Source organism: Eurypyga helias, unplaced genomic scaffold, assembly GCF_000690775.1.
Source record: "Eurypyga helias isolate BGI_N326 unplaced genomic scaffold, ASM69077v1 scaffold11377, whole genome shotgun sequence".
Lineage (NCBI taxonomy): Eukaryota > Metazoa > Chordata > Aves > Eurypygiformes > Eurypygidae > Eurypyga > Eurypyga helias.
In genome coordinates, this window is record NW_010261124.1 from 1 (window position 1) to 20,214 (window position 20,214).

A 20,214-nucleotide genomic window follows, 5' to 3' on the forward strand; every position below is an offset into this window, starting at 1 on the left:
GGATGCAGCACTCCAGGTGGGGTTTGTTAATAGTCTGTGATGTTGTGCTGCAGATCTGCAACATGGACAAGCAAGTGCTTGAATCCTCTGAGGAGAGAACGTTTCAGTACCAAGCTTCTCTGCCTTCCCTGCCAGTACCTCCTCTTGATGAATCTTTAAGTAAATACCTTGATGCAGGTAAGGATGTTGTACTAGTAGGGTGATGCGTGCTGTAGCAGCCTGGCTGATGTGAAGATGTTTTACAAACTGATCTGTGGAGACACTTTGTATGAACTGATGTAATTGGGGTGAGGGATCCAGACAAGCTTAGGGTGCAAAAGGCCTTTTTCAGGTTCAAAACAGGGTAAAACTTTTCATTTTATCCCCACTTGCCTTTTTTTAACATGGAAGGGAATTGGGTTTGTGGGAAGGTTAACTTTTTGGTTAGATTTTCCCCTCCCCCCTAAGGTTTTGGTTTTGTTGGGTTGTTTGGTGTTCGGATTATTCCCCCTCCAGCTATATCAGCTGGCCTAATAAAAGGTATTTCTCCACCTACAAATTTTGTTTTGCATAATAAATACTTTGCTTGTTTATGACTGTTTGCCCAAGATCTTTGTAAGAAAAAGTTATTTCCAAGTTTTTTTCATAGTTAAATACTCTTGTTTCTCACCAATACTGTACAGTAGCAGGAAAAGGCAGTGGTGGGAATTTTTTGATAATTTAACTTATATAATAATTTCTGCCTTGAAAAGTGTAAAGAAGATCACTTAAGAGAAGTTTTGAAAACAACATCAGTGCACAGTGCTTTGTTTATAAAGCAGAGATGACTGGTTAGTTCTTTTTTTATCATGTCAGGTGGGGATGACAGATATATTACCTCGTGTTTTAGATTACTTTCCTTTATGTCTACAATAGCGTTCAGAACTCGAGACACTGAGCTTTTTTTCTAGAACTTTTGGGTCATACCGTCTTACCTGTAATAGAGGAATACTGACAGAGTGAAACGTAGAGTTCCATCTTTAGCAGAAACCTATTATACCAAAATTTTCCTTTCCCAAAATAGAAATCTTTACGTTCACTCTGTGTTCCTTTTTATTCTGAATATAGTGGAAATAGCCCAGTAGATGGTAATAGGTTTTGTTTGTTGTTCCTTAGTCATCATGTTTTGCTGCAGAATATTGAAATGATGGCTGTAGAGGGAAAAAAAAGTGTGTGTATGTATGTCAAAAAGACTTTTTGTTGTAATGCAGATTGACTAAGTTGTGCTGCAATAGTAGTGAACCTGAAATAACAGAATTGCCCTTAAGAACTTAGTTTTGTAAACTCATCTGGCTCTCCACGTTAATAAATAACTCTCATGGGGTGATAAAATCTGACAGTGCATTTGTTTGCTCTTGTTTTCTGATTCTGATCTGTGTTTTCATAAATACCTTATCACATGCCTCTTTTTTTCTTTTTCCATGCTGAAGTTATTACTTATAGTTCCTTGTACATAAGTCATTCTATAACTTTGATCATCATTGTTGCTTTCCTTTAGCCTCACTGGAGGTTAGAGGAAAGTTAGTCCAGCTGTTCTGCCACAGCCTTCCCTTGTTCAAATCACTTAAAGCTGGAATGTGCAGTGCACAGTTCTAGATGCTAGCTCGGTGATTCTCATTGCTTAAGCTCTTAATTTGTTTAGACTGTGAAGGTGAGTGAAGGAAGGGAGGTGCTTCTGAAGAACAGTTCAGAAGCTCCAAATGAGCCTTCACAGATGCTGTGAATCATTCTTTGGAAACTCCTGTGTTGTATTGGTTGGAGGAGGACCCCAGGCACTTAATATTACTCAGTGTGCCAGTTGGTAAGGCACTTCCCTGTTTAAAGCCAGTCAACTGGAAAAGCTGGACAGAGTATCTCTGAGAAGGTGCCTTATTTAGGGCTTTACGGTAGCTGCCTCCGCTTTGGATTCAGAATGACTAACCTTGTTTTGAAGGTAGGCCTTGAGCAGAGAAGGTGGCCATGTCATGTAGCCTTTCAGCTCACCCCAGAGGTTGAGCTTCAGAAGCTTGGACTCAGCCTGAGACTATGAAAACCCAAAGCTCCAGCTTTCCAGGGGTTCCTTAACTGCAATGGAAGATGTCTTCCACAGGATAGTTCTTGTTCATGGACAGAGCTGATCTATACAGAAAGGAAGACGAGATCTGTGGGCCTGGTGAAAGTTGCAAGAGAGAAGTTTCATTGAACTCTAGTGAGACAGTGGATGAGTTCTGCTCCTTCCTCACAGTGCTGCTTCTACATCTGATCAAATAGTTTTTAAATGGAAAGAGGCCCTGTAGTCATGGAATCTCATAGTTGGGAAGGCTCATCTAGACCAGATCCCTACTCAAAGCTGGTTCAACTACAGCAGGTTGCTCAGACCTTGCTTAGCTAGGTTTTCACAGAATCACTAAGGTTGGAAAAAACCTGTAAGATCATCTAGTCCAACCATCAACCCAACACTATTATACCCACTAGACCATGTCCTCAAGCACCATGTCTACATGTTCCTTGAACACCTCCAGGGATGGTGACTCCACTGCTTCCCTGGGCAACTCGTTCCATTGCCAAACCACTCTATCAGTAAAGTGGTTTTTCCTAATATCTAATCTAAACCTCCGCTAACGCAACTTGAGGCCATTGCCTCTTATCTTACCGCCAGTTACCCAGGAGAACAGACCAGCATCTGCTTCCCTGCAACCTCCTTTCAGGTAGTTGTAGAGAGCGATAAGGTCTCCCCAGAGCCTCCTCTTCTCCAGGCTAAACAACCCCAGTTCCCTCAGCTGCTCCTCACAGGACTTGTGCTCCAGACTCTTCCCCAGCCCCATTGCCCTTCCCTGGACACACTCCAGCACCTCAGTGTCTGTCTTGTAGTGAGGGACCCAAAACTGAACACAGGATTTGAGGTGCAGCCTCATCAGTGCCCAGTACAGGGGGGCAATCACTGCCCTAGTCCTGCTGGCCACACTGTTCCTGATGCCGGGCAGGATTCCATTGGCCACCTGGGCACACTGCTGGCTCATATTCAGCTGGCTGTTGACCAACACCCCCAGGTCCTGTATTAAACATGAGTGTTAGACTAACCTCAGTCTGGGGAGGCTTTCAACTCCAGCTGAACACTGTAAACTGCTAAATGGAATAAGCAGATGTCTCTGTCGCTATTATTTCTTTATTTCATCAGTCTTCACAACTGATGGTGGTGCAATTCAAGCTGCATTTAGATGTTTAATAAGGCTTTTGGCACATCAAAAGCTCTTTTTTTTTTTTTAAAAAAAAAACCCTTCTCATAGATGAACTGATGAAATATGGACCAGGTAGTGAACAGTCTGGTGGACTGAGAACTGTCTTAGCTGCTGGGCTCAAAGGTTTGTCATGAGCAGCACATATTTTAGGTGTAGCCCAGGCTCTGGTAGTGTACCCCAGGGGTCCAGTATTGCTTAACATCATCAGTCATGACCTGGATGATAGGACAGAATGCACTCTGAGTTGGCAAATGATACAAAGCTGGAAGGGAGTGGCTTATGTTCTAGATGGTTGTACTGCCATCAGAGGGAGCTTGATGGGCTGGAGAAACAGGCTGACAGGAGCGTCATGGAGGTCAACAAACAGAGAGAAATGCCAAGTCATGCACTCCGGCAGGAATAACCCCCACACCAGCATAGGATGGGGCTGACTGGCTGAAACACAGCTTTGCAGAAAAACTTCTGGGGTCTTGGTGGACATGAAGTTGAACATGAGCCAGCAATGTGCCCTTGAAGCAAGGCAGGGCAGCAGCCTTCAGGGCTCTGTTAGAAGGAGCGTTGCCAGCAGGTGGAGAGAGGTGATCCTTCCCCTCTGTTCAGCACTGGGGAGGCCACCTCTGGGGTGCTGTGTCCATTTCTGGTCTCCCCAGTACTAGCAAGACATGGACACGCTGAAGTGAGCCCAGCGAAGGGCCGTGAGGGATGATTAAGGACTTGGATTATCTGACATACAAAAAGAGACTGAGAGCTGGGGCTGTTTAGACTAGGGAAGAAAAAGCTCTAGGGAAGATCTTTGCAATGATGTGGGGAGGAGTAAAGACAGAGCCAGACATTGCAGTGGTATCTGGTGACAGAGCAAGAGGTGATGGGCACAAATTGTGAGGGTAGTTAAACACTGGAACAGGTTGCTACCAGGGAGGTTGTAGAGTCTTTATCCGTGAAGATATTCAAAACCCAACACAGTCCTGAGCAGCCTGCTGGCGCTGATCCTGCTGAGACGAGGTGTTGGACTAGACAATCTTTGAATCTGTGAAGAAAAGTAGTGATTGCAGGCAGGTGGTCATAATTGCAGCAAGACACAGTTGTGAGGAAGTAAGATTATAGCTCTACAAAGATAGGTAAGTATTTGAGACCTCGTCTAGCTGAAACTCGGTGCTACTCACAAAAGCTAGTTTAGAGATCATACAAATACACGATCACTCAAAATTAAATAAGTATTCTTCCTTGTGCAGCAGCCTCATAAATGATTCAAACCTCATTGCATAGGCATTGAATCAGCAGAAACTTCTACTCCCCCTCCCATTCTGTTTGCCACTGACTTCAGAATCTAAGTATAAAAGTAACAGAAAATATGTTATACACAAGGTGAGTGTAAGAAGACAATGACATGTGCCTGTATGGAAACTGACATCAGCAGGGCCTGTGGCTGACCATAGATTGCATGGTAAAAAGGCTTTAAGCAGGGTTTTAGATTAAAATAGTAACTAGTTCTGCAGATGTTTACAGAGGACTTTGGCCCGTATGGCACATGATCTCAGAGAAATCCCGAAGTATTGTAACATAGAAAAATTGGGTAGGAATGACTGCCATCAGTGTTGTTCAAAGGTAGGTGTAGCATGGGAACAGTGAATGAGAATTGATGGGCAAGGTGCTTGTAGAGCATGAATGGACTTCTGAAAATAAAGGCAAGTAGCTTATGTTGATGCTGTAGGGGGGCAGACATGTGTGGCTCAATGTATTCATTTACAAAAAAAGTTCCTGTAAATTTAATGAGTCAGTGTGTTCTGTGGCAGCTGATGGAGTTGCAGAACTCTGTAGTATTTCCAGATATAGTTTTAAATATATTTGATTTAGTTATCTGTTAGGTATTTTGGGTTTTCATCAATTGCTTTCATCTACTAACATCTCTGTTTATTTAAAAGTATGTACTTAAGTTTTATTAGAACGCACTGATTAATTCATAGATTTCTGAAAGATGTTTTCTCTTAAAATACTTGGTTTAGAAGAACAAATTTTAAGCATTTTCATCCCTTGCTGATGGATATCTGAATCTTGTAATAAATCTCAGCAAGCAATTGCCTTTAAAAAAAAAAAACATTTTTTTTTTTTACAGTGAAGCCATTCCTAAATAAAGAAGAATATCAAAGAACTGAAAGTATAGTTAAAAAATTTAAAAATGGGATTGGGAAAGAATTGCACCAGAAATTACTGGAAAGAGCTAAAATGAGAAGAAACTGGGTACGTATTTAGATATGTAAGAAATCATAATTCACCTTACGAAAACTTTGTTGTTCAGGATATAATTGAGAGAGCCATTTAGCTTTTTTATAATCTTAGGATCTGCCACTTGGCCTATGGATACAAACACATTCACTTACATACGTGTGATTTATTGTTTTCAAAGTTGGGTGGCTAAGAGAGTTCACTAACTGAAAAGTTACCTACCAGCTTTTGAATGCTTTGTCTGTCAGTCTCTTCTTCTATCACCTCTGTCCCCCCTCTCTCCATCCTGTGTCCCATTCCCGCCCACTCCACACCACCCCACCCCCCAAAAAAAAGTGGAATTTAGAATTTGGTCTCTGTCTCTTTCTTTCCTGCAGAAAGCTATGTGGTAGCATTTTAAAGTTGTCTTTCAACAGTGAAAGGGATACAAGTCAGGCTGTTACCACGTGGAATTTATGAGAGCCTAAATCTTAACATGAGTGGGGATATTCAGATGATGACAGAAAAAGTGCATTATGAGCTGTCCCTCCCAGATCCTCTCTCATACAAATCTCCTTTCCTTCCATTCTTCATGGAGTAATCTGTCTGATATTCGCAGAAGCCACAGCTGGCATCTGCAAGAGTTTAAGATGCTGAATATCAGGGAAGAACGCTGTGTGATAATTTACAGCTTAATAGTCTTAAGCAGTACTGCATTTGATTTCAAGCTTCAAATAGAAGAGCTAGATGTGTCATTACCCTCAGCAGTCAGTTGTGAACCACTGTCCTGCTTTCTGTCACATAGGAACTATAATGCACAATATTTAAAAAAAAAGAAAAAAGAAAGTAGTAAAAGAAGCAGGCAGTTGAACAATCAGGTGATTATTAAAGAATTAATGACTCAAACTTAATTCTGATGCTAAATATTTTTCATTTTCAGCTGGAGGACTGGTGGCTGAATGTGGCTTATCTTGACCTTCGTATCTCAACACAAATACACTGCAATATGGGAGGCCCCGGTCCCTTTATTGAACACTGCTGGCCACCCAAAGAGGGCACTCAAATAGAAAGAGCTTGTGTAAATATATGGCACACCCTGAAATACTGGGATCTACTACGAGCGTAAGACTTGAAGAACTGATTCTAAATATCAATGGTCTATATGTACTTCAGTTGCAAAAATGTGTTTAATTTTGGTGTGTTTGTTTACTACAGAGAGAAGGTGGCTATAGAGAGATCTGGGGATGCAGTTCTGGACATGAACCAATTTCGAATGCTTTTCTGCACTTGCAGAATTCCTGGAGTTACCAGAGACTCGATCGGGAGTTATTTTAAAACTGGTAAACAAATGCAAGTTTTGTGTTAATACAGGAAAATAATTTTGTATTAATGGGCTCATGGAGTGGTCAATTTAACCATAAAGCACTTGCTTCCTCAAGCACTAAATCAGTTTCTGATTGTTGAGTGCTTATGTAAGGAAGCAAAGAAGATATCTGATCTACAAATGCCTTTTTTGGTCCGATACTTAGTCCTTTCTAAATAAGATTAAAGGAAAGCTCTGTTTCAAATTGCATGTCACTAGCCTGATGCCTATAATAAGTGTGCTAGTATTAAGAGTTGGAAGAAAAAAAAAAAAAGGACAAATTCCATGTCTTATAAATGTGGGTGGATTCTGTGTATTATACAGGCAGAATTTCCCCACCATTACTAAGTGCATCTTTTTCCACAGAATGCATTTCTCGACTGTGCTGCTGTACATTCTGCTGGGATAATTCTTACTTGTTTTCTATCATTGTGCTGTTTCTTGGCTTGTTCAGCTGCTTCTATTTTCAGTCTTGAAGGTACTCCATAGTACTTCTTGAATCCATTCTCTTAAACTCCCAACAGTTTTGTGGGATGCAGGATCAAGTACTAGGGTAAAAGTGTAATGGTCTTAGTCATCCTCCGCTAACAAATACTGTAGTGTTAGTAATCAGCCAACTGGAATCATAACACCCCTCCCACACACATTCCAGTGCATCCAGAGTTGTTCGCTCCAGATAATCATGGGACATGTGAATTCCTGTAAGATTCAGGAATTCCAAGAAGAAGGAGGTATTGCCTTGTGCCATGGAAAATATATAAATACATGAATCTGCATACCACAGGATATGATGAGAAAATGCAAAATTGAAGGTAAGTTTCAAGGGTTATATCTTAGCTTAAACTGACTGTAGAGTCAGTTTAAATACCGAGACACAGAAGAAACATTCAACTGGTGGAAATGCAATGTTCTGTTTTGATCACATTTAATAAACAAAGCTATTATCCCGTGGAGATGCAATTTATGTCATTCATTCATGTCCCTTTTCTGCCTGAAAATAGTGCAAGAACGTTATTAAACAATACTGCTTTTATGGTTTTTCATGTCGTACATGGCGGGTAATATCCATTTCCACGTAGATTGCGTGTCTCCAGATGAAATACTAAGTCCAGTTAGTTATCTTGGTTCTTTGTGATTCCTGGAGAAATAGGAATACCTCCAGAGAATAATTTGAGCCAGCAAAATAGGAAGGTATCCTGAGATGAGCAAAAGGAATTGCCATCTGGAAAGGGACATGTAGTTCTCCTTTGGCTGTAGAGGGAACCAACATGGTCTGAACACTTGAAGTAGTATTCGGATTGCAGTGTCTAGGGTACCTAAAATTTGAGAGGTAATGTCAGCTTGGAGTCAGAGATCTCACTAAAAGCCAAGCGAGCCTGATCACTGGAACCTGGAGATCTGTTTGGTTCAGCCTGCAGCAGACACCTTAATGAGAGCAGGTGAAGAGCTCATTAGCTATCATGAAGTTGGAAGACTGCCAATTTGATGTCATCCCTTCTGATTTTTGTTATGTTAGAAATTGATTTCATGATCTCTGAAGGAGAGGTTTACATGAAATGGCAGATTCTCCACTCTAGGGTGTCTTTAATCAGGCATACATTGAATTGTATTATCTGGTTTAGAAAGTAAGACAATAAAGACACATGTAAAAGCCTTACAGTTGAAGACTTTGTGGAGGCCCCTTCAGTTAAACACTTGTGGGTAAAGTAGTATACATTTCTTCTCCCTAGGGTGGAGTACCAGAATAGATGTAGCACAGAGGCTTAGTTTGAGAAAAACATGGCTGAATTTCTTGGGGTTTTAATATCTGTTTTTTGTCAAACCCTTTTCCAATTTTATTTAGTCTTTTCAGATAGGCAGGTTCAATAAGGCAGCGCTGTGCAAATGCATCTGGCCTAGAGTGGGCCAGTACCATCTGCATTTCTATATAGTGGGCAAATTGGGGCATCAGTGCTCCCTTTTTTACAGCTTTGCAGATTACAGATCAGGATTGTCATGGTAGTGCATCTTGGATCTTGAACTGCGTAACTGAAACTGGTTGCATAAGCACTCTGACAACAAGGAATCATCTGTGAACTGTCTTAGCAGCAGCCTTGCTGTATTGTATTCGTTCCTGTTAAAAACATAAAAGCCCAAACAAAACTCAGGCAAGAGAGAAGTGTTGCTACATCGACTTTCAGCAGGCAACACTCGTTTTGGCAGAGGGTGTTCCTGCCTACAAGACAAATAAATAACATTTGCTATTAGGTAATGACAGTGACTTGAAGTATTTAATAACAGTGAAAGTTATGTACCTTTGTATATTTTCTCTGGCAGTTTTAAAAATGTCTTCAAATTTGCAGAACGAGAATGCAATTGGACTTAGTATTTTTTTCTTCTTTTGTGTTTTTAACTTTATGAAGTCTATTTCATTTTGAACAAAAAATGGGTCTGTAGGACTTGCTGAGTGTTTTTCCTGTATCTGTCACTCACTTTATCCCCAAGGTAGGATTTTCATGTTTTGCTTTTCATTTCATTTCAGAGACTGAAGGTGAATGCCCATCTCACTTAATAGTCCTGTGTCGAGGTCGAGTGTTTGCATTTGATGCTATACATGAAGGCAGTATGGTGACTCCTCCAGAGATTTTCAGGTTTCCAAACTACCTTGTTTCAAATAAGCTGTCCTATTTAAGCTACATACCAAAGAGAGTCTTTTTCTATCCGCTTCACCCCAGAGAATTAGGTGTGATAGGCTACAGCTTCTCTAGCTGAGGGTTCAGGTTTGAGTGAATTCTTGTTCAGTGGATGGCATCTTCTTGCATGAAGCGTGATCATGTGCTGTTGCTATACACCCATAGAACATCAAGCAAAAGGGCCAAATGAAGATGTTTCAGTAGGAACCATGATTTATGTGTGAAGTTTCTTGATATGGAATTATTAGGATTTAAGTAACTTCATTCCTTTCAGGACCAATCCACATTGGTAATTGTCTCACTGCCACATAATCATTATCAAAGATGAAGCACCACTGCTGTGTTGGTTCAAATCTAATACACTTGTGGTCAATTTTCCCAAGGATGGAGGGGCTGCTGTTCTTGCTGGTGACTGATGGAGAGTCCAGAATTGCAGTATATGCTGATTGACTTTCTGCTACCTACAGAGCAGTACAGCAGCATTTCACTTGCATTTCTTGTCTTTGCCCCAGGCCTGTGAAAACCAGCCATGTTCATGGCTCTTTTCATGTTCCTGAGCTGCTGCAGAGGAGCAGAGAGGAAGAATTGGGTTATTTAAATAGTAAATTTCAGTAGTAGTGCAACTGGCAATCTTTAAAACTTTCCTGTGCTGTGTCTCCTATCTCCCAGTAGCATGCAGAGGTGCTGGTTTTTCAGATTGGCAATACAGTTGTGTCCACAAGGTTTTCTACTCTGTTGGTCGAACTCTGATGTCACAGACAGAGCTAGTTTCAGCATAAGTCTCTTGTGATTGATTTGGGATATATGCATCTACTTACTAAAGGGGGGTTGTGCGTTTCATCTAGGAATAACTTACTGCATATGTCAAAGTGATGTTTGACATTAAGTAAAATTGGCAAAAGGTGGATGGCCAAATTCCTTAGGCAAGACAAAGAACTAGTTAGAGAAGTTGCAAAACCACTTTTTTTTGAAGTCTAGTACTTTAATACTTAAGATATTTCAACATATGTGTTTATTTCAACATATGTATTTCTAATTTCTGCAGTTGTACCTGTTAGATCAAGCAAGTAGAATACAGACAAAAAAACCCTAAACCTTTCTGTAGTCTGTAGAAAGGGAGGGTTGGTTTTGGTTGGTTTGGTTTGGGTTTTTTGTAACCTTCTCATGGGTATCTTCTATTTTTGATCAGCTGTGTAACTAATAATCAGTAATGAAGTTTAGTTGTCAAAAAGTGCTGGAACAAAGGACAAGACAGATTAAATGCCTGTAACTTGTGGAGTTTCTCTAACACCTAGGACAACATGAAAAACTGAATTTGCAAACTAAAAATTAGCACTCTGTTAATAGCTCTTCAATGGGAAAAGGCAAGGAAAAAATGGGAAGAGAAATATTCTTGTGAAGGTCACTCTGTCTGCTAAGGTTGTCCTGTAGTTACTGTTCTGCTTTAAACTTCAGGGTTTATCTTGAGTGGAGTTTTTCCCCTTCTGTCTGATCAGTTGCTATAAAAGCTGCAGTACTGCAGATGTCTGCTGCTCAGGCAAGTTTGATCTGCATGGCTGAAGTCTTAAATCTAGTTTTAAATGAAGTGCATACCTAACACTTAGGATTATGGTTGTTTACATCTAAGTTTGTACTGGGCCTGTAGCTGCAATTTGAATTAACCATTAGTGACTGGAAACAGAGCAGGTGTTCAGCTGCCCTTAGGGTCGGAGGGATTTGATTCATGCTTCCTGAAAAGTCACATTAACTTCTGAATGCGGAACCAAAATTCCAGCTTGGCAGAAAAGAAAGAGATAAAAAGTGTGACTTTTGATTCCTCTCCACATGTTCTTTGTTAACTTCAGTTTTTGTCATCTTCTTGAAGGCAACTTACATACATCCAGAAAAGATGCCATAGTGAACCAGATGGACCAGGATTGGCAGCCCTAACAAGCAACGAAAGGACCAAATGGGCAGAGGTGTGGGAGTACTTTTAACAGTTGGTTACTTAAAAGAGCATGGTGATCATTGGAAGTATGTCATTTCACTTAGCTTTGTCCTTTTATGCTTTCTAGTTACGGGAATATTTGATTGATCTTGATCCAAAGAACTTAACTTTTCTGGAAAAAATTCAGAGAAGTTTGTTTGTGATCTGTCTGGATGATTCTAGTCCCCATGCCACTCCTGAAGACTACACCGAGGTAGCTAAGGGTTTTTGATCATTCATACCTTGTTTATATAAAAACTTCTTCTGCATATGTGCATGCTCTTCCTGTAGTCACGTGGTGCTTCTTACTCTTTCTGAACAGAGAAAATGAAGCAGCTAAATGTGCAGATAATGCTTCTTGTTGATCCACAGGATTACTTGCATAGTTTGAGTTTTTAGGACATTGGAAGTGGGAATGGCTGGAATCCTAACTTCATAATCTTTTAGCCCTCTACACTTCAGGGCCCACAGAAATACAGCCATCAGTTTGTTGCCACTCTTAAATTAATAATTCAGAGTTGAAATCGTGTTTCATTTTCAACTGAATGAAAGCATCTTGTCTCTCAGGGAAGCCTCCCCATCTTGGTTTCGCTGACAGGTTGGCAGTGTACTCTGTTTTTGAAAACCCACAGTGTGTAACTTTTGCCTTAGGTCACAAGGCTGGGGCTAACAGGTGATCCAACTGTACGCTGGGGAGATAAATCCTACAACAGTATATTCTTTTCCAATGGAACCTGTAGCGCATTCTGTGATGTAAGTTGAAAAATTCTACCACCCCTCACCTCAAAACGTTTCAAGTACTTATGTACTAAGTTTTCCCTTTCAGAGCAGTACTTTAAAAGTCAGTGTGTTCCCTTTTAGGGTGGCCTTCTTTACCAGGCCCCTTGCCTGGCGTGTTCCCAAAAGCAGTCTGCTTTCACAGTGTGTGATATTACACCGTATTTAAATTACGAACATGAGTTGTGAAATCGTAATCCTATTTTTAAAAATATTGAATGAGGGCATTCCAAAGGCAAAAAAATACATTGCACAAGAAGGTGTAAAATTAACCCTTTGCATTAGGTAGCTGTTTGAACAGCTGTGGTTTTAAACTCAGAATTTTTTTTAAAATTCATTACTGAATGGTTAGAGGGGCCTACATTCTGCCTGAAATCTGCTTCTCCACTGCAGTGATATATTGTGCCTCCCTATCTGGCTGCAGAGTAGTCAGAACAGTGGGTGGATTTACAGTGGTTCTATATGTATTGTAGAACTAGAAAAACAAGTCCAATACTGTGTAGTAAAGCTGTCTGCAGGGAAAAGAGTAGGGTAGGGAAGAAACCAATTTGATCCTCTTGCAGTTATGCAAATAATGTGACATCTTGTCTTACATGATTCTAGCATTCTCCTTTTGATGCCATGGCTTTAATTACCATGTTGTCATATGCAGAACAGAAGATTATTGAAAATGAAGGAAAATGGAAGGTATTTATCTTTTAAAATTTTAAGCGTCTCAGTTAATGTATCTTTTCTTATGGATAACATTTGCTGTTTTCTATTCTTTCTTTCTGCCTGCATCCTCCCAGGGATCAGATAAAGTGAGGGATATTCCATGGCCAGAGGAACTTGTATTCACCGTGGATCAAAAACTTATAAATGAAATTGGACGTACTAAGGAATTGTATTACAAAAAGGTGGAATGTCTTGCTGATTCTCTTGTTGCTAATTTTTTTTTTTCCATTCTATTTACATGTTTTTCTCTGGTATTTCTCCATGCTGGAAAAATGGAATAGAAATGTTATTGATAAATTGATGAATCGGGGGACTTAATACCATGGTTAAATTTGTTACATTGTTGGCTTATGTTGAATGTATTTTATTTGAAGTGGACCAGGTTGTGATGTTTCTTGACTTCAGTTGCTTTTCTTCCTTCGGCATGACAGGTATCTGACTTGCAGCTAGTGAATTATGCCTTCACAGCCTTCGGCAAAGCAATGATTAGGAAGAAGAAACTTCATCCTGATACATTTGTGCAGCTCGCCCTTCAGCTGGCTTATTACAAATGCCATGGACGGTAAGAAAAGCTCATTGCCCAGATAAGGCAAATACATTTTTGAATAAAGGGGTGGATCCAGAGATACAGTGCAGTGGACTTGTAGGGCCACTGTGTAATTTGCTATGCTGATACAGGAATGAAGAAGAAAAGGGTTTTATTTCCTGTAAAGATTCAATAGAGCCTGATTTTGCGTCATTGAAATCCATGGGGCTTGTGCTTTTGGCTTCAGAAGAATTGTGTCCTTCTGCCCATAGGGATCCTGTGTGTGCATATCATGGAATGGAGGGCAGAAGGCAATCCGTGAAAACGTGGATTTGGGCTGTACAAAGTAAATAATTGCTCAGATGCCAAACAGGCAGTGGGTTAGGATTTTTAATGCTGAACAGTTGTTCAGATGGAAAAGAAAGCTTTATCTGTAGCAAGTGTAGCCACCAGTAAAATGGTTAGTCTGCCAGGCCTGTGAAAAGCCTTACAAACCTCTGTGTCTCACTTCCTTTTAGCACCATTAAATGTGAAGGTTTGGGCAGAATAATAGAGCTATAGGTAGTGACCCTCCAAACGCTTGGGTCTCATTTTATTTTGTATGATTAGCAAAAGACAGCATCCTTCCTGATATTGGTGATCCCAAATTTCTCTTTGCTAAATGGCACTGATTCTGGCTTGTGTAAGTCAGTGATGACCCGGCGAGCAGTGCTTGCGTCAGGAAGAGAATTTTGTCATGAGCATGATGCTTAGTCGTGGGAGATGCCTGTCTCGTCATGTGAAAGGTCACTAGGTCTCAGTTTGCTGAACGTTGGAATATATTAATTGACTAAAATAGCCTGGGAAGTCTTATAAACACACAACTGTTTTTCACGTAAGTTGTATTAAATGGTAGACTAGGATAGGGCTGGGGATGCTGCAGGTAAAACCTGGTTGAGTGTCAGTATGCAGCAGAGAAGGATTTGAGCCTTTTACTTAAACACGTTGGGAGACACTGCTTGTTTCTAGTGTGTCTCTTAATTTTTGAGGTTTTGGATAGTGCAGATGGTTTCTTTAATGGAAATATATAGTGTAACTGAAGCTTGCATACTTTCAGCTTATTTATACTAGAGGCTGGTAGATCTGTAGTCTGCAGAAAATAGCCATGACAACCCAGTGTTTTCAGGGCATAGTTACAGGCGGCACTGGCACGGTTTGGCATCTGTCTCATGAAAACTTGCAGAACCCCTTTGTGAGTTAGTTTCAGACCAAAATTTGAAGGAAATTAGTGGCTTTACCTGGTACTTCTAACCAGGATAGAGGTGTAGGATACTCCGCCCGCCCCCCACCAGAAGAGCATATAGTTTTGTTAAGTTAATGAGATACTTCTCCCTGTTTTTTTCTGCTTAGCCCGGGCTGCTGTTACGAAACTGCCATGACCAGACGTTTCTATCATGGCCGCACAGAGACCATAAGATCGTGCACTGTGGAAGCAGTGGAGTGGTGCAAGTCCATGCTGGATCCTTCTGACAGTGTAAATACTGAAATCCTAATTTAATTACCATGTATTTAGAAGGCCTGTCATTTGAACAGCTTAAAACTCGTTTTGCTGTTGTCTCATTAATGGAAGTTGGCCTGTTTCCAGTGGCACAGATTTCAAATGTTGGGTTGCTTGAAGTTTGGCTCTGGTCATTGTGTCGGAGGTGAGCTGTCATGTGTGGGCTTGTTTGGTTTTCTATCCTATTTACCTTTCGGTTTCAAGAATGCCTTGACGTAAATTCACACTGATTTTTTTTTTTTTCCACACCTCAGAAAATAATAGGGTTGGAACCAATATATTCTGCCGCAGAGTGATCTGTTGTTTTAATTTTTAAGTGAAACCAGGAAATATTAATCTAATTGTTCAGTCTTGAGAGCAAGGTTGAAATCTGTCTGTGTCCCAGGGGCAACAGGGATGTGTTCCCGGGATTGTCTCTGAGTAGCTGAACCAGTGACCTTTTATTTTCCCAGCAACTTTCTTGCCAAGTGAGAGCTGTACTAAAGCCCTTTCTGTTGTCCACACTGCACTTTTCTCAGAGCCTGATAAGGAAGGGAAGGGTTCTTGAGACAAAGGACTGCATATCTTGAGGAAATTCAAAGGTTCTATGTTGTTAATGTACCTGAGAAACACACAGGAATATGGCTGTCGGGAATTATGTGTGATTGATAATTACAGTCTTCAAGAACTTATTTTCCTGGTCTTCACTGGCTTCTTTTGGCATGATGCTGCAGCTTTAAGCTCAATTTTCCTGCCATTATTCACATCTACTTTCCTATTGCAAATATGAATTCCTCTTACTTCTCTGCTCTTCAGTTATCTTCCGACCAGTTACCAGGATTTTATGAGTAACACACATAGAGGTTTGTTACTTCCAACACCAACTACAGTCTTTTTCTCTTTGTCATTTTAAATAGCATCTCCAAATGTCTTCCTATTGCTATGGGGTTTTTTTTGTGATGAACTCTTGAGGCTTAAAAAAGCACTGCATCGGTTCAGTAGTATTGAAATTAAAATGGTTAAAGGTCTACTTTTAAGGTACTAGAACATACCTAAAGGTAGGTATTTCAGAAAAATCCTTTTGTCTCAACTTTGGTTTGCCCCTTGTGAGCTTGTTTTTTATCCAAATTGAGGGCTACTGCCCTTGTTTCACATTCTCTGCTGCAGCCTCTCATGTAATGAATAAAAGGATAAAGGGTGCTTCTTAAGTAGTTGAGCAGCAGGAAGGACCTAAGGTCTTACAAACAGATCTCTCTCTAGACCTGCTTTACCAAAACACGTACTTGTATTCTGTTCTCTCTGGTTTTAATATGTAAGTTTCAATATAAAATTGAAAATGCCCATAATGTTGGGCAGAACTGCTGTCATGGAAATGGTGTTTGGATCAGCAGAGAAAGGTTGGGAATGCAGTTATCATCTCTGTGTATTATAATTGGGGTCTTTTTTGTTTATTTTCTGCTTTTACTTCACAGTTTTTTTTCATTTGTGTTTTTTTTTGGGGGGCGGTTGGTGGTTTGTTGTTTGGTTGGATTTTTTTAAATGAAAAATGACGGTCACGTTAATGCAACTGCACCAGCTAAAAGGCACTGTGCTTCTAAGTAAGTGGTGGTGTAGGAAGTCTTGGGTTTGATTACTCCAGTTCCCAGTGGCTACTTTGAACTTGTCTGGGGAAGAGCATGAGGTTTAGGATATTACTCAGTGCAAAAGTGACCTGAGTAACAGAACAGAGGTACAGGAAACAAGTAACAAGACCTCATGAAAAAGGATTTGGAAGAAAGAGTTTGAGAAGAGTTCTAATGTACCTTTCAAGCTCCTGCAATTTCTTTTATCTAAACTTCCTAGAAGCTGTGAAAGGGAAAAACCTGCTGATTTGTGATTCCTGATGTGCTACTCCTCTGGGTTGTTTGTTTGGGGTTTTTTTTTTTCCTTCCCTAACTTGTCTCCCCTACTTTACAGACTTACCACCGACTAGAGCTGATGCATAAGGCATTTGCAAAGCACAATAAAATGAGGAAAGAATGTGAGAATGGAAAAGGTACTCTGGAAACAAAATTGTTTTGGTGGTGTGGTTTTTTTTGTGGGTGAAAAGGGAATATTGCCACATGTTAGTACATTGTCTCCTTGTTGTCAACCTGAGTAAAAACTACCCTGTAACATTTCCTATTTTAATTTTGGGAAAAGTAAATATAACCTAGTCTTTGCACCCTTCCTTCTGTCCCAAAGACATATTCACTTTGTATATTAATTCACTTTTTCTGCCCAGCTAAATATTATTTCAGAATACCTTCTGATCAAATATATGCTTGGCTGGAAAGTGGGAAATGTGGTCTTTTAAGGCACAAAAGAGATTTGGGTGAAATTCTAACCCACCTGTGTTAGCATGGTAAGGTATTCTATGAATGAAAAAGAGTAGTTGAGAAATAATCACCTGATGAACTTTCATACTCTATTCATCCTACTTGTGAGTGGTCTAGGCAACTGTGGCCCTGAAAACCTCCTTTTCACCTTGTCCGCATAATTGCCAGTGCGCCAGTTTCACTCTGTGGAACTCCTCCTTGGCTGAAATGGAAGTTTTCCTGGATTTTTGTTTTCCAGAGGAGCTGTGCTGGATTTGTATTACTTAGATTGTTTGCATTTGGGCTCAGTGTTGCAAGCTGAAAGAGATAAAAGGCCTCATATCAAATATTTGGGAAATATTTTCTATGCTACAATTGGAATATTGGGTTTTTTAGTAGATATCAGGAAGAAAATCTTCCCGGAGCGGGTGGTGAGGCACTGGAACAGGTTGCCCAGAGAAGCTGTGGATGCCCCATCCCTGGCTGTCTTCAAGGCCAGGCTGGATGAGGCTTTGAGCAACCTGGTCTAGTGGACGGTGTCCCTGCCCATGGCAGGGGGGTTGGAACTAGATGGTCTTTAAGGTCCCTTCCAGCCCAAACCATTCTGTAATTCTGTGATTCTGTGATTTGTCTGTTCCTCATCTTTCTTTGAGCTTCCAGTTATCCAGACCAGAAGAAGTAGAAAAACAGGAAACGCTGCTGTTAGTGATGCAATATTTGCATTTCTTTGCCAGGATTTGACCGTCATCTTCTGGGTCTTCTACTCGTAGCACAGGAGCAAGGACTGCCAGTGCCAGAACTTTACATGGATAATGCCTTTACAGCTAGGTAATTCGTATGCTTCCCTGCGGGGAGATTATATCCCTTGATACCAAGGACTTTGTTACATTGGCCTTATGTGTGCTGATTTCTTGACCTCTAGGACAAAATCACTTTTTTTTTTTTTTTTTTTTTTGTAAAACCCACTTTGTTTTAAATTAGGTGTAAAAGTGCTGGTTTTGTGTTGTGTTGTTTTGCAGTGGAGGAGGTGGGAATTTTATTCTTTCAACTAGTCTGACTGGCTACACCAGGTTTAGTGGATCTGCACTCCCTATGGTACATCATGGCTATGGCTTTTTTTATGGAATCAGAGATGACAGGTAAGGATATAACTTCATTTTGGGCATGGTTCTGTCTCTGTTACAAAGGGAAAGGCAGCTAACAAGTAGAATAAGGAGAGGAAAAGACAGAAGAAACATGGCTGAACATGTCAGAAAAGGTTGAGAAGCGAGGTACGTGAGAACAGAGGCATTAACGTTCTGGGAGAGCGTGTGTGGTAGGGAAGGACAGGTGAGCACAAAGGTACTGACAACAGCCAGACAGAAAAGAACGGGGAAGGTGAACGAAGGTGGAACAGAAGTTAACTTCATTAAAATGAGCTTTGTTTTAGAGATCATTAAATGTAACGTGCAGAGATGTTTTGTGAAAAGCAGCAATTTAATGCAGTAGACGGGATAGAGTAGAGGTGAGCAGGCTCTCCGTCATTCTTGGCAGCGACACACATCTGGGCTCAAACCAGACCCCTCTGAGTAACAAGGAGAAGCTAAAGCATTTGGCGTCACCTCTCATGAAATGGTTTAAAAAGATCCAACTTTGGCTTATTGGTCTTACAGACAAAAATTACTGCTTTATCAAATCTGATAAACTGCTTTGATTGTAGTGTGTTGAGAGACCTTGCTATTTGGTGATGTACGTGTAATTTGGATGACTTCTTTCTGAAGCTGAATATGGATTGTGTGCAGATTGGATTCAGTTTGAGGATACAAACCATTTTCACTTTGTTCTATGGCTCTGTTAAGATAAATGGAATTAGATATTTACCTTTCAGTAGCAAAATAGAAAAAAAAAAAATTCTTCAAACAAACTAGCTGCAGAGAAGAAACGTAATTTTCAAACGAAAGTGTAAAAGTTATGTCACCGTGCATGTAGCAATGGGTATTTAAATCAAAGTACCTGGTTTCAAGCTCTGTCAACATTATGGCTTACTGATGGCACTAGGGATCTGAATCTTTTTGAAGGCTGAGACAGTGCATTTATGTGAGTTTTTGGTTTGGAATTTCTGTCAGTAATTTGACATTTCAGGGCAGTTTGCCTGACTTCTATCCATGACAATGAAGAGTGGTAACTTGATTGTTTTCTGTATTGATAGGATTGTTACTACCTGTTCTTCGTGGAAATCCTGTCCCGAGACTGATGCGGAAGTGCTGTGTAGAACTGTGTTCCAGTGTTTTCAGGACATGCTACAATTAACAGTTACAGCTCAGCTGTAAGGTTGATAATGACGTAAAAACCTTTGCAAGCTCACGAGTTATATGTAGTACTTACAAGTTAAATGCTATTTGAGCACTGTTATACTCAAGACATTTAATGATCTTTGTGAAGTCTGCCGATGGTTACAGGGCTTACTCTGGTGACGGAGCCCATGTAAGAGTAACGTAGCCATTTGCAACAGCAATGCAAGTAGTAGTACCTTACCTGTGTAGAACTATGCAATATTAAAATATGCCTCAACAATGCAAACATAGGTGAGAGAGGAGGTGTTGGAAGTGGAGCATTTATGGGAGATTTGTATTTATGATCTTAGTAGTAACACGTAGAATACTTTGTAGTCTACTGATACTGTTGATGCCAGTGGAGCACTTACCTGCATCCTTAAGAGTAACCGCACTATCCTCTTAGGTGATTTTGCTTCCTATTCATGGTGGTTTATGAAGTAGAAGGGCTGCCTCCAGCAGGCTAGGTGTTTAGTAAGTTACCTTTCAGTTTTGCTGTTGGGGTTATACCAAATAAATGTTGTATCTGCGTACGGGGATGTTCCCACTACATTTATAGTATGAGAGCACTACAACCCGAAGTGTTCTGAAAAA

At 40.4% G+C, this 20,214-nt stretch overlaps 1 protein-coding gene across 1 annotated transcript; it reads left to right on the plus strand.

The window, feature by feature from the left end:
• Positions 1 to 50: 50 nt before the first annotated feature.
• CROT (carnitine O-octanoyltransferase) lies at positions 51 to 19,629 on the plus strand. The gene is made up of 16 exons (XM_010155252.1): positions 51 to 177; positions 5,350 to 5,474; positions 6,379 to 6,560; positions 6,654 to 6,778; positions 9,323 to 9,431; positions 11,338 to 11,431; positions 11,528 to 11,653; positions 12,091 to 12,192; positions 12,820 to 12,903; positions 13,005 to 13,112; positions 13,362 to 13,492; positions 14,846 to 14,969; positions 16,929 to 17,007; positions 18,043 to 18,136; positions 18,328 to 18,447; positions 19,497 to 19,629. The coding sequence occupies exons 1-16, from the start codon at positions 63 to 65 to the stop codon at positions 19,615 to 19,617; spliced, it is 1,839 nt and encodes a 612-aa protein (XP_010153554.1). The 5' UTR covers positions 51 to 62; the 3' UTR covers positions 19,618 to 19,629.
• The last annotated feature ends 585 nt before the right edge of the window (positions 19,630 to 20,214 follow it).

Excerpts from the sequence above, each read along its gene's own strand:
- CROT (XM_010155252.1), top strand. The coding sequence starts at position 63 with ATGGACAAGCAAGTGCTTGAATCCTCTGAGGAGAGAACGTTTCAGTAC. Across the intron at positions 9,432-11,337 it reads ACTCCTCCAGAGATTTTCAG|GCAACTTACATACATCCAGA; the intron begins GTTTCCAAACTA and ends ATCTTCTTGAAG. Across the intron at positions 18,137-18,327 it reads GATAATGCCTTTACAGCTAG|TGGAGGAGGTGGGAATTTTA; the intron begins GTAATTCGTATG and ends GTTGTTTTGCAG.